A 13,690-nucleotide genomic window follows, 5' to 3' on the forward strand; every position below is an offset into this window, starting at 1 on the left:
TTTCCATTTCGCTAATGTGGCCTGGACACCTCTGACTAATGGCCCGTGCTCGGCGAGCAGCTGGGAGAGGAGCCTGATGCAGAGCCCTAGCCCGGCCTGGGACTCTGTGCATTACACTGGAGCATGAAGGCCTCCCGCCGCTCGCCGGGCATGCTGGGAAACGTGTAGTGTGTCCTCTCCCTGTCTCTCCACTGACACGCTGCATTTATTACCTGCCTGTTGTTGCTGTGCCTCTGCACCTGGTCTGAACAGTGCAAGCTGCACTCTCCTTCTCCACTTACTTAACCTCAAACTGTGTGTGTGCACGTGTGTGTGTCCGAATGTGTTCGCACGTGTGTATGTGTCCGTGTATGTGCGTGTATGTACGTGTTTGTATGTCAGCGTCTGTGTCCATGTTCGTGTGTGTGTATGCTTGAGTGTCTGTGTACATGGGCGTGTGTGCGTGCTTGTGTGTCCCTGTACATGTCTGTGTGTGCATGTGTGTCCGTGTCCATGTCTTGTGTGTGTGTGTCCATGTCCATGTTTGTGTGTGCATGTGTCCATGTCTGTGTGTGTGTGTGTGTATATGCTTATGTTTACATGTACGTGTGTTTGTGTGCACTTGTGTGTGTGTGTATATGTACGTGTGTGTGCGTGCTTGTGTGTCCGTGTCTGCGTACATGTCTGTGTGCGTGTGTGTGTATGCTTGTGTGTCCGTGTATGTGAGGGTGTGCCCGTGTCCATGTCCATGTCCATGTGTGTATGTGTATGCGTGTGTGTCCGTGCGTGTGTGAGCATGTATGCATATGTGTGTGTGTATGTGCGTGTGTGTTTGCGTGTGTGTTTGCGTGTGTGTTTCTGCTAGCAGGGTGTTATTATTGTATTGATTTTGTTCCTGCACAAAAAGGATATAAGGCTGTTTTGAGGAAATGGATTTTATTGGAGGAATCGAGGAATCACAGTTCACTTGGGCAACATGCGCCGAAATATCACAGAGCAATTTTACTGCTACAAGTCTGGGGTAACGATACACCTTATAGTACATTAAAACAAAAGGTCATACAATGTCAGAGTAGAAATCATGCCCATCAGGACTGGAGCGATTAGCTGACATCATTTATCATGCTGATTCAGATACCTGATCAACATGAATAATTAACAGAAGCGTGTTGTAAAGTTAAAGCCAATAGGCATCTGTTTCTGGATGGAATGTTATACAGTAGTGAAGCTGTTGAGGGCAGCAGCACCGCTCCTACTGTTGCACCACACATCGTACAGAACACCGGGGTTTTTCAGCCCTGACGTCGTGCTTCTTTTAAAGAGGACAGAAACAGGACGATCGATTTCACTTGCAACTTATAGACTTCTTGCTGTCAGACGGAATTTTGTGTGTGTGTGGAAAGAAAAAAGGTTTAATGTCATTTCACACTGAGTTCATGTGAACTAAGTGGTTTTGTAACCATTAAAAGCATGACCCATTGCAAACACAAGAGCGTGTCATGCTGATTTTGTCCTTACACATCTGAAACATCACGAAGGAAAATCCCGTATCCCAGACAGAACCGTCAACGACTGGGGCAAGGAAATACAAAGTAGTGCCTAAAAACTTCAGAAAAGCATGACCAGTGCAGTCTGTGCATGAGCGTTAAAAATAAAAACGCCTGAGAAACTCCTAGGTGGTGAAAGCCATATAATAAATTTTCTTTGAAATGTAGAAAAGCTTGTTGAATTGACTCGTTGCTTCCATGTGATTGAACTGTGTGTCATTACCCCGATTAGTTTGGGTACATCTAACATGATTGGAATGTGTTACATGATACTAGTGTTCTGTAACAGACTCATTACCACTACACTATTCTACCATGCCTAAATATAATATTATAGTTATACTGTAGATCCCTTCAGTGCAGGCATCCTCGTGAGATTTCACACTGTTATTGGTTTATGTTAATACTATGTGAACTGATCACACTCACTCAACATCTTTCAATACAAACTTGTTGAAATTTATGGTTTGTTGAGAACCGTAATATTTTTTTCTTTTTTGTTTTTCAGCGAGAGGCTTAATTTCTTGTGTTAGAATAAGATAAGGTACGATAAGAGAACTTTATTAATCTTGAAGGAAATTCTTTTGCCAGAGACTGTTTCAGATAACAACAAATGTATTCAAAAATACACTGATCAGGCATAACATTATGAGCAGTGAGAGGTGAAGTGAATAACACTGATTATCTCCTCATCATGACACCTGTTAGTGGGTGGGATATATTAGACAGCAAGTGTCCTCAAAGTTGATGTGTTAGAAGCAGGAATAATAGGCAAGTGTGAGGATTTGAGCGAGTTTGACAAGGGACAAATAGTGATGGCTAGACCACTGGATCAGAGCATCTCCAAAACTGCAGCTCTTGTGGGATGTTCCCGGTCTGCAGTGGTCAGTATCTATCAAAAGTGGTCCAAGGAAGGAACAGTGGTGAACCAGCGACAGGGTCATGGGCGGCCAAGGCTCATTGATGCACGTGGGGAGCGAAGGCTGACCCGTGTGGTCTGATCCATCATGTCAGGGTGCCTATGCTGAAAAATAAATGAAATATTCTATATATACAAAATGTAAAATGTATTCAAAGTACAAAGAAAGGTGCTAGAACATATTGCACATAATATATTTCACATGATGTGATATTGAATATGGTATGATGGCTCTTCTTCCTAATGAAAGGGGTTTGATGGCCACTGCTAGTAAAGACCTCCTGTGGAGTTCTGTATAGTAAAATACATGCAGCATTATAATTTTCTAATACAGTCGGATAAGTTAACGCTGGTTCCTTTTGACTATGTGCTGATTTTCTTCAGAACAAATTTCTCATTTGTAATTTAAATTGGTTGTTATTGTAGCAGGGAATGAATATTAGATTAGCTGTAGAGGAGAAAGTCCTCAGTGAAGAATAACAGAAGAAGCCGTTATTATTATTATTATCACCACATATACATTACAGCACAGTGGAATTGTTTTCTTCATGTATCCCAGCTGAGGAAGTTGGGGTCAGAGCACAGGGGCAGATATGATACAGCAGCCCTGGAGCAGAGAGGGTTAAGGGCCTTGCTTAGTTGCCCATCAGTGGCAGCTTGGCAGTGCTCAGACTTGAACCCCAACCTTCTGTTCAACAACTCAGGGCCTTAACCACTTGAGCTACCACTTTTAATAGTGTCCAACAGTAAGTTTATGAAAAAGTAAGAAAGAAAGCAAGTAAGAAAAAATCACACCAAAATTTAAAAAAAAAACCCAAAACTTAAGATATTAAGTGAAGATCATTTTACCGTAGCGTAAGTAAAATCTTTCACAGACATTAATTTTCAACTGTTTAGTGTTAATTTAAAACGATGCAAATTTAGTATAATTTCTAGTTCTACATAGTCTCTAGGTGCTTACAGTGATGGAAAAAATTATTTGATCCCCTGCTTTTGTACGTTTGTCCACTGATAAAGAAATGATCAGTCTGTAATTTTAATGGTAGGGGTATTTTGACAGTGAGAGACAGAATAACAACAAAAAAAAACCCAGAAAAATGCATTTCAGAAAAGTTCTACATTGATTTTCATTTTAATGAGTGAAATAAGTATTTGATCCCCTATCAATCAGAAAGATTTCTGGCTCCCAGGTGTCTTTTATACAGGTAAGGAGCTGAGATTACAGTAGGAGCACTCTCGGGGAGTGCTCTTAATCTCAGCTCGTTAACTGTATGAAAGACACCTGTCCACAGAAGGAAGCAATCAATCAGATTCCAAACTCTCCATCATGGCCAAGACCAAAGAGCTGTCCATGGATGTCAGGGACAAGATTGTAGATCTACACAAGGCTGGAATGAGCTACAAGACCATCGCCAAGCAGCTTGGTGAGAAGGTGACAACAGTTGGTGCGATTATTCCCAAATGGAAGAAACACAAAAGGACTGTCAATCTTCCTCGGTCTGGGGCTCCATGTAAGATCTCACTTCATGGAGTTTCAATGATCATGAGAACGGTGAGGAATCAGCTCAGAATTACACTGGAGGATTTTGTCAATGATCTCAAGGCAGCTGGGACCATCACCAAGAAAACAATTGGTAACACACTATGCCATGAAAGACTGAAATCCAGTAGCACCCACAAGGCCCCCTGCTCAAGAAAGCACATGTACAGGCTCATCTGAAGTTTGCCAGTGAACATCTGAATGATTCAGAGGAGAACTAGGTGAAAGTGTTGTGGTCAAATGAGACCAAAATCCAGCTCTTTGGCATCAACTCAACTCGCCGTGTTTGGAGGAGGAGGAATGCTGCCTATGACTCCAAGAAGACCATCCCCACCGTCAAACATGGAGGTGGAAACATTATGCTTTGGGGGTGTTTTTCTGCTAAGGGGACAGGACAACTGCACCGCACCAAAGGGACGATGGACAGGGCCATGTACCATCAAATCTTGAGTGAGAACCTCCTTCCCTCAGCCAGGACATTGAAAATGGTTCGTGGATGGATATTCCAGCCTGACAATGACCCAAAACACACGGCCAAGGCAACAAAGGAGTGGTTCAACAAGAAGCACATTAAGGTCCTGTAGTGGCCTAGCCAGTCTCCAGACCTTAATCCCATAGAAAATCTGTGGAGGGAGCTGAAGGGTCAGCCACAAAACCTTAATGACTTGGAGAGGATCTGCAAAGAGGAGTGGGCCCAAATTCCTTGAGATGTGAGATGTGTGCAAACCTGGTGGCCAACTACAAGAAATGTCTGACGTCTGTGATTGCCAACAAGGGTTTGCCACCAAGTACTACGTCATGTTTTGCAAAGGGATCAAATACTTATTTCACTCAATAAAATGCAAATCAATGTATAACTTTTTTGAAATGTGTTTTTCTGGATTTTTTTTGTTGTTATTCTGTCTCTCACTGTTCAGGTAAACCTACCATTAAAATTACAGACTGATCATTTCTTTGTCAGTGGGCAAACGTACAAAATCAGCAGGGGATCAAATCATTTTTTTCCCCCCTACAGAACTGAGCAGTCAGAGGTCCGAATCTCAGTTGTGCACAGGGGGCTTGTTGTAATGCTGCATTAGAACGTTCCCCACTAGCTTCACACTATTCACACCATTCCTGTTTATCATTTCATTTACTGCAGCATGACAAATAGGAGAATCCAAGAAAACCAGTCAGGGGTGTAACCAGCTGCTGCTTTGTGAATGGCAGGACACAGAGTAACGAGGGGTAGAAGTCAATAAGAGGTGTGACTAGGAGATATCCATAGCTGTCATGTGACACTCCAAAGATTTATCACACTGAAGAAAGGCAGGTGTGATGGAGAATCCCTCTGTTAGTTATTCCTGCCATCAGCAAGTTCTCAGAGAAGATCAGGAGGTACTTTGCCTCAGGGTACTTACTTTTAGACTGCATCTGCCGTGTACTGTGGCTGGGGTCCAAAGGAGGAGGGTAAAGCAGTGAAAGGATCATGTCTGAAATAATTGATAGACACAGACAGACAGTAAACATAAATAAATAAATAGATAGATAGATCGATACAGAAATAAATAAATACGTTTTTTTTTATGTTATTGTTTATAAGGTTTTATTAAAATAATTTATTCAATGATTAATAAATATTTTTACTTACATAATACTATAATTGATCTTGTTTGTTTACTTTCGATCTGTCTGTATTTAATGATTTCATTTTTATTTAATTGGTTGAAATTACTATTATTTAATTATAATATTAATATAAAATTTTAACGTAATAACTAAAAAATTATTATGATGTAATTATTATTAATTATTATTATTATCTTATTTTATTTGAAAATTATATATGTATTTTTAATTTAATTTAATTCTATTAAAATTGCTAGAGGGGGATTTTAAACTGTCTTATGGTCTTGTTACAACCTCACCCTCACATGTGGTTCAAGCATTTCATTTCCCTTCTTTCTGGGTAAATAATACAAAAAAAATGGTATGCATTATTTATTAAACAAGACCACATATTTAGAGCAGACATATGTATAAAATAATGCGGAAGAAGAAAAGTACTTTCTAGTACTTTCAAGTGTTCGGTTGCGCCCCACTCTCTCTCCCCTCTCATGCCGAATGATGTTATAATTACAGACCTTATTTATAAGCCACAGTCACAGACTCTCAATCTATTATTTAACATCATAATAATCGTCTGATAAAATATTCATATTTGCGGTCGTAATGCAGGCGTCCTGAGCTATGAAAACACTCCTAGGAAGGCATGAAGAAGAAAAGAGTTAGTTAGAGATTGCGGGGTTCAGTGAATATTCCAGTAATAATCATCACTCTGTATATTGTGCACATGTACAAGATCACATTAACCCAGATTTCAGGACACACAAATAGACGATGTGTGTAGAAATATATATATACAATACTATAATACTGTAGAAAGTATACTATAATTTTCAAGAGAACTGAAAGTGATGTAATTTTCACAATATCACCGATTGAACAAATGAGTGGTCAGGCGATTGGTATAAAGCTCTGTGCTTTATAATTATTCAGCCACACCAACAGAGGTGGATATAAACACACATAGCATGCTTTCGTAGTGTATAGTATTTCATCCAAGGGTGTATTTATTTATTTATTTATATATATATATATATATATTTATAGTAAATGTGAGCTGAAAAGTGAGCCATAGGATAGAGATATAGAAATGTGATATGTCCTTGTAAATTGAGCTGATGATCATAGAGAGATATTAAACTCTGAATATACAAAATATTTGAAACTGGTTATTTATGAAGTTATCTATGGCAAGGTTTTATTTATTTATTTATTTATTTATTTATTTATTTGCTCTGACCATACATTTTCAGCTCTTAAACCAATTGTTTTTTATCTGTATTTTGATCCCAAAGCCAAACCAAATAGCAAACAGATGAAAAGTATGTACATTATGCATGCAGATAGAAAAACTTGTAGATCCTCTTCTTATTAGTTTTTGTATTGAATCAATTCCGATGCAAAATGATTCCATTGTAGCTCTGCACCACAACAGATAAAAAGATCTTTTTGAAACTGCTAACAGTTCCCTTAATACTTATTTTTTCATTTAAGACTGAGGTGTGCTAAATCAGGGTTGCATGATGATTGTCCCTTATTGGCAGTATTCTTTCTTGTTCCAGCTCCCTGTATGCTCTTTCTCTAGAACATGCCAATTAATATCCGTTACCATTCTCTGCATTCACCTTAAAATTCTCCCTCCTGACTCAGAGCCTTTTAATGTTCCTGGTGATCAGCAGCTCATTTTTCCTCGCTATGTGAGCCCATTGAATGCTCCAAATCCTCGACATTATGCATTATCAATTAAGCTTAATTACATGTACATATGCTAATGACCCATAGCCCTGGCATGAACACTGCCGCTTGGCACGCATACATCTTGGTGCAGAACTTGTCTGGGCGGTGGGGGGTAAAAAATGGCCGCGTGGGATAGTGTCTCCTGTGATAAATGGATTTCCACGGCTCTAGATTTCCATGCAATCAATTACTTTATCAAGAGACTTTCTTTTTCGGGCACAGACATCTGCTGCACGCTTTCTCTCTCTCGCTGTGGAATACGAAAGGCGGCGATTTCTTCCTCTTTACTGGTGACTGATAGTGACTGGCTAATCAGTGAACTGAACATAGGAACACTAAGAATTCATTTATTCATGTCTTACTTTAGTGAAATGACTGAACTACAGCCATATTTTTTCTGGTGCAAAGACTAATTGGAAGTCTCAATATTTCCACAGTGTTTCCTTTATCTCAGGTGAGTGTGCACTGGACAGATATTGAGGAACTGATGTGAGTAAATGGGTGGTGTTGTATCAGTAATGTTTGCAGTGTCTATCAGTCTTAGTGATGGAGAAAGGCCTTTGCGGATGTCACTGCTAGCAAAGGAGGTGTGGCCTCTGTGCATGTCAATCCTAGTATGTGCAATGTGGCCTCTGTGCTGGTCAGTCCCAGGAAGGTGGTGTGGTCTCTATCCTGGTCAGTCCCCATTAAGAAGCTGTGGCCTCTGTTCTGGTTAATTTGAGTAAATGATGAGTGGCCTCTGTGCCTGTCAGTCCCTAGGAAGGTGGTGTGGTCTCTGTCCTAGTCTCTCCCCAGGGAGGAGGTATGGCCTTTGCCCTGATCAGTCTCCAGGAAGCTGGTGTGGTCTCTGTCCTGGTGTCTCCCCAGGAAGAGGTGTGGCCTCTGTACAGGCCAGTCCTGGTAATTGAGGTGTGGCCTCTGTACTGGTCAGTTTCAATAAATAAGGTGTGGCCTCTGTACTTGTCAGTCCCAGTAAATCAGGTGGGACCTCTGCACTGATCAGTCCCAGTAAATGAGGTGTGGCCTCCGTATTGGTCAGTCCCAGTAACTAAGGTGTGACCTTTGTGCCTGTAAGCCATAGTAAAGGAAGGCTGGACTTTTTACCTGTCAGTTCAGGTGAAGTACACATTGCTACTGTGTCAGTAAGTTCCAGTGGGAGAGACATGGCCTCTGTGTCGGTCAGTTCCAGTGTGGCCTCCTGGACTGCTGGCCTGTCAGTTCTCAGGTAGGAGGTGTGAGTTGTGCGTCTGTCTCAGTGAACACATAGTGTATGTGATTGTCACTCTTAATGAAGCAGAGATGGCCTGTGTGTGTCAGTCCCAGCAAAGGCTGTCCAGTTTTTACTTAACACTTTAGTTAAGACTTGTATTGGAAAGTGAATTGCACACATCTAGAGTTCTTTACATCATCTCTGCAGCTGTAATAGTCCAGTACAGCTTACTGGTGCTTGTCGACCTGGATCAGAATCTGGCACCAGTGCGTTGTCTTAGTGCAGTACAACCAATAAAACAGAGTGTGTTGGAAACTGCAGCATTGGAGTGAAAGAGGCTGATGACCTCGCTCACACATGGGTGCAATGCACAGACAGCAGAAATTTCAGGGGGCTAATATGGTTTGATAGTGGATTGATTAAACAAGACATTTCAACTGGCCTTCTATAATGGGCTGTGTGTGTGTATTGCTGTTCTTAGGGTTACCTGCCTGCCAATGCCGAGCGCAGAGCCAGCACGCTGCAGAGAAAGAGGCAGGAGTACTTCGGTTTCATCGAGCAGTACTACGACTCCCGCAACGACGAACATCACCAGGACACATACAGACAGGTAACACCACCTCTCAGACCTTCTCTCCATCATTCCCTACTACAAAACATGCCTTTTCACTCATCACTCCACAGTCAGGCTGTCTGAATCCCTACATATGACAAAATATTAATGAGTAGTACTAGTACCGCACTATACATCCTTTATTAATATTTAGCTCGTTTTTAAACTTCTCATTTGATCTGGGATTCCTTACAGATCCACCAATTTTAACCTTCCTTTACCCAAAAGTGAAATAATCTCACTACACTTCATATAACATAACAATATTATAGCACCTATGTAGTGCACTCTGTAGGCAGTCAAACAACATTAGACATTCAGCCAAAGAAATGAAGTTAAAGTTAATTGCCTGTTAAAAAATTAAGCACTTACTTGTGATCTCTCTGACACACAGTTTGTTAATTATACCCAGTTAGAAAAGTCATTTTAGAAATGATAAAACATGCCGTAAATAGCTTTCTCATCTTTGTAAAGGTCTTTTGGCTAAAAAATAAATGTGCTTCAAGCAGACAAAAAGCAAAGAGAAATCAGGATTTGAGGAAATAGCTGGGTGTGGTATGTAATATGCAGTTGCAGTATGTAAATATAATTAAAATAATAATAATATTAATAGTAATTAAAAAATGGCAGTGGTATTTGTTCTGACAGTTGGAGTGAAATCAGTGTTATGTGAGTTTATTCCAGCAGAATTTACGTTTGTTTTAGTCACTGTTTATGCCCTCCATTTTATTATATCTATTTCTTCCAGATTTTTATTTATTTATTAAGAGTTGTGAGTTTGATAATTGATATGTTCTATTACTCTCTCTCTCTCTCTCTCTCTCTCTCTCTCTCTGACACACACACATGCAAGTACATATAAGGAAGGTCTGGACTGTTCGCCTCCATTCTCCTTCCCAGAAAATCATGGCCTTTCACAACGATGAAATAAATAAATAAATGAGAAAAAAAATATCACGCTTTTAGCTGACAGCAGGGCAGCGTCGAGGTTCCACAGCAGTTTGTCAGCCCCAGCGGGAAGCCTCAGTCCTCTGCTCCTCTTCTCTCATAAACTCTGGGAGAAAGTGTATTTCTCTGAGTGTAGGAGGAAAAACCAGGCCTTCACATGATGCTGCTGCTGCTGCTCTTCCACACTCTTCCAGCACTTTTACTCAGAACGCTGTAGCAATAACCAGCTAGGCAGATTTACCCAGAATAACCTCATATCTCTGTTTGTACCACCCGGCTTTACCATGGGAGTGAGCCAGGACATACGGGCAGAGCTAATAATAGTACAGATGTCCTGATTGTCTCTGGCTGTAGTCCCTTCTTTACTGCCTTCTTCAGTAGTTCAGTTTCTTAACCTTTTTCAAAATGCTCAAAAAGTATAACATCAGAGTTTTATCCATCAGTTTCTTTCCCCTCAGAGGGAAGTGATAGCTTAGTGGTGTTGCACTACTGGTCAGAAGGTTGTGAGTTTGAGTCCCAGGTCCGTAAGTCGCTCTGGATAATAGCGTCTGCTAAATGCTGTAAATGTAACTTAAATAGTTTCATCTTCTGTCTAGGACTAATGTCAGATGGCTTACTATTCCCAGAAACACTTAATCTAGTTCCCTCCATGCAGAGTATTTGGGTTCAGGCAAATAAAAGGTGACACAAAAGCCATTATCAAATCCAAGACCAGGACTAATAGAGTTTAAGGCAAAACTCGAGTCATAAATCCGAAAAGAAAAAAGTCAAGATCATGACTCTAAATCCATTTCAAGGCCAAACCTTTAGTTCAACTAATTTGTAGATAGGCTCTATATAAAATAATATATTTTATTAAAGAAGGAAATCGTTTTTTTGTCAAACCTTGTGCATAAGAATTTATGCACAAAAATTTATTTATTTATTTATTTATTTATTTAATTAATTAATTTTATTTAGTGACACCAGTTCACAAGACAGAGAAATCTAAGAACCAATGCCAATACGTCCTACAGCTCTAATGTGTGTTGTATTTTGGCACATGTGAAAAAGTTTTGGCATTTTCACTAAAGATTGGCCCGCATATTTTTTATTTATTTTTTTGTACATGTGCTACTATTAAGTGCTTTATTGTATTTTTTTTTTAAAGATGAAAGTATTGGCGTACTTACGCATGAGCGCAAGCCAAAAACAAAAAAACCCAACCAGCGAGGAAAACACACAGCAGTGTCATGCATCTCAAATCAGCTCATGAAACAAAACACATCCACTAGTAAATGTTGGCTTCCAGTGTTCAGTGGAAAAGTGCTGGTAGAGGGTATTTAGGAAAGCAGTAATGCAGCACATAAGTGCAGTTTGCCCCTCTGTCACCGTGGGATGGCAGAATCCCCGGCACGGCGGGGGGGGGTTGGTAGCGCTGCAGCGTGAAGTTCCTGAAATAAAAGCAGAAAGTAGTTTTGTAGTGAATGGTACATACAGTGACTTTCACTGACACCGGAACAGAAATGCACAGAAGAAGGTGGCCCCCAACTGACTCTTCCTGCTGAGGCACTGTTTACAGAGTGCAGGGAGTGCCTTCCACCGGGAGTTCCGTCCGTTATTACGGCAATTATCGCTCTCTCGCTCGCTTAGTACGAGTGGAAGGATTAACTCTCTCTCCTCATACATTTACGAACGTCTTTCCTTCTCAGACCTTATATCTCATCATGGCTTTCGTGTGATTTCATGTGAAAGTAGAATGGGCGCTTAAACTCAAGCGACTGATGGCCATCAAAAATTTCCTCCTTCCAATTTTAAGGAGGTAAATATTCCACTAACAGAATATCAGCTAAAAGTGATGATCTTCCAAAAAAAGCCAAGCAAATGTTCTGTCGAAAAAAATACATTGTTATGGAAAATAAACCAGTCAACAACAGGATGAAGTACTACTAAGTATTACTTTCACCATGTTTTCCTGTATCAGCATTCCTGCGGAGGTTTATTCCTCATACACCACAGCAATTTGGCAAGGATTTCTAGCCGATCATAATTTTTACTCATTTATAGTTACGTTTAATGTTATGGAATTTCTGTGGAACACATAGTTACTCTTATTTATGTTATAGCAGGTAGAAACAGCTCTTCTTTTTCCACTCTCTAGAAGATAAACCCCATAACATACAGGCTATAAACATAAACCCTAAGCCAGAAACAGCAGAACACAAACATCTCTTAAAAATATGGCTGCTAAAGCAGGGATACTGGAGACTCCATCCATAAATGATACATAAACATGTCTTTACAGAAAGCATCATGTCATTGATTATGTGTTCGTTATTAAATAACAGCACATTTCTATCTGGTTATTATTATTATTATTAGATGTAGGTTATGGGAAGCGTCCACCGTAGACGCCTCTGTGAATGAGTTGTTACTATAGAAACGAAAAGTGGTAGAACATGAACATTTATATAGGCCTCGATCGGTCAAATTTCTGACCGGTCAGATTCAAAAACCGTGATATTAAATCAATCCCCAGTCACTGTGGCTAAGCAAGGTTTGCTTTAGATTTGCTGGTATGAGAGGCATTTCCAGTTGTGTCCAGTTGTTGTACCAGTTGAGCATTGTAAAGAGGGTGAGTTTGTGTAGTATTGGGGTCGATTTCAGTTTCCAGTCGATTTCCGGATGAGGGTAAAAGTAGAAGTGCTTAGGTGTCTTTTCTTTTATTCACTTTTCCAATAGCATGAAGGAAATAGTTTTTTATTTTTAGTGTAGAAACCAAAGCAGGTTTTGATGCAGCTGTGTGAGGTGCAGTTTTATTGATACCAAAGCCACACAGGAGAGATTCATTTCAATTAAACGTCAAACACAAACCAATCCAGACACAATTTCCTTAATAAAATAAACCCTTAATTTTTTTCCCCCCTGTATTAATATCCAAAGAAACAGTGATATTGCCACAGTGCTAAAAGGTGGAAAAGCAGACACAATATCCTCTTAGCTTATTAAGCTCAAACTGCAAGGTAAATAAAAGCTGAATAATATTAAGAAATATGAATGCGCTTATGTTTTTTGTATTTTTCCTGTAGCAATAGTCTACATAAAAAAGATATCTAATAACATATCAGAAAGAAAATGTTATTATTGCAGAAAATCACACAAAACGATGATCACATGATATTAAGAGGAGCTTGCAATGCTTCAAAATGACCAAAGATTTTCCACAGATTTGACCAGACAAGTCGTATGACATCACAACACACGTTCAGCCAAAACCCTGTTTGATTCACGTGTGAACATGAGTACAGCCGTCATACACGGTAATTACACACGTCTTTACTGGTTGGAGTTTAAATGAAGACTCTTGAATCCTGTGCATACAGTTTCAGTTCAAGTTAGATGAAAAACACAAAAAAAAACACTGCTTAACAAATCTTTAAAAAGTCTGCTGCAAAATCTTTCTGCATTATTTATACATGGAAGGAGTCTCCAGTGTCAGAGCTTCGTAACAATTAGAGCTAAAGCCACAAACATTACGTTTTCCAAAATGAAAGTCTTTAGGAAAGAGGATTTTTACACAATCTGTAAATGTAGAGTTTTTTTTTACTTACTG

At 39.8% G+C, this 13,690-nt stretch overlaps 1 protein-coding gene across 4 annotated transcripts in view; it reads left to right on the forward strand.

Annotated features, from left to right (window-relative positions):
- The window catches only part of tbc1d22a (TBC1 domain family, member 22a), a 163,497-nt gene that overhangs the window by 41,647 nt on the left and 108,160 nt on the right, over window positions 1-13,690 (forward strand). For all 4 annotated transcript variants that reach the window (XM_058417224.1, XM_058417226.1, XM_058417225.1 and 1 more), the window contains exon 6: window positions 9,019-9,147. In XM_058417224.1, coding sequence (XP_058273207.1) covers window positions 9,019-9,147 — 129 coding nt within the window. The remainder of the gene's footprint in view (window positions 1-9,018; window positions 9,148-13,690) is intronic.

This window comes from Hemibagrus wyckioides, linkage group LG19, assembly GCF_019097595.1.
Source record: "Hemibagrus wyckioides isolate EC202008001 linkage group LG19, SWU_Hwy_1.0, whole genome shotgun sequence".
Classification (NCBI taxonomy): domain Eukaryota; kingdom Metazoa; phylum Chordata; class Actinopteri; order Siluriformes; family Bagridae; genus Hemibagrus; species Hemibagrus wyckioides.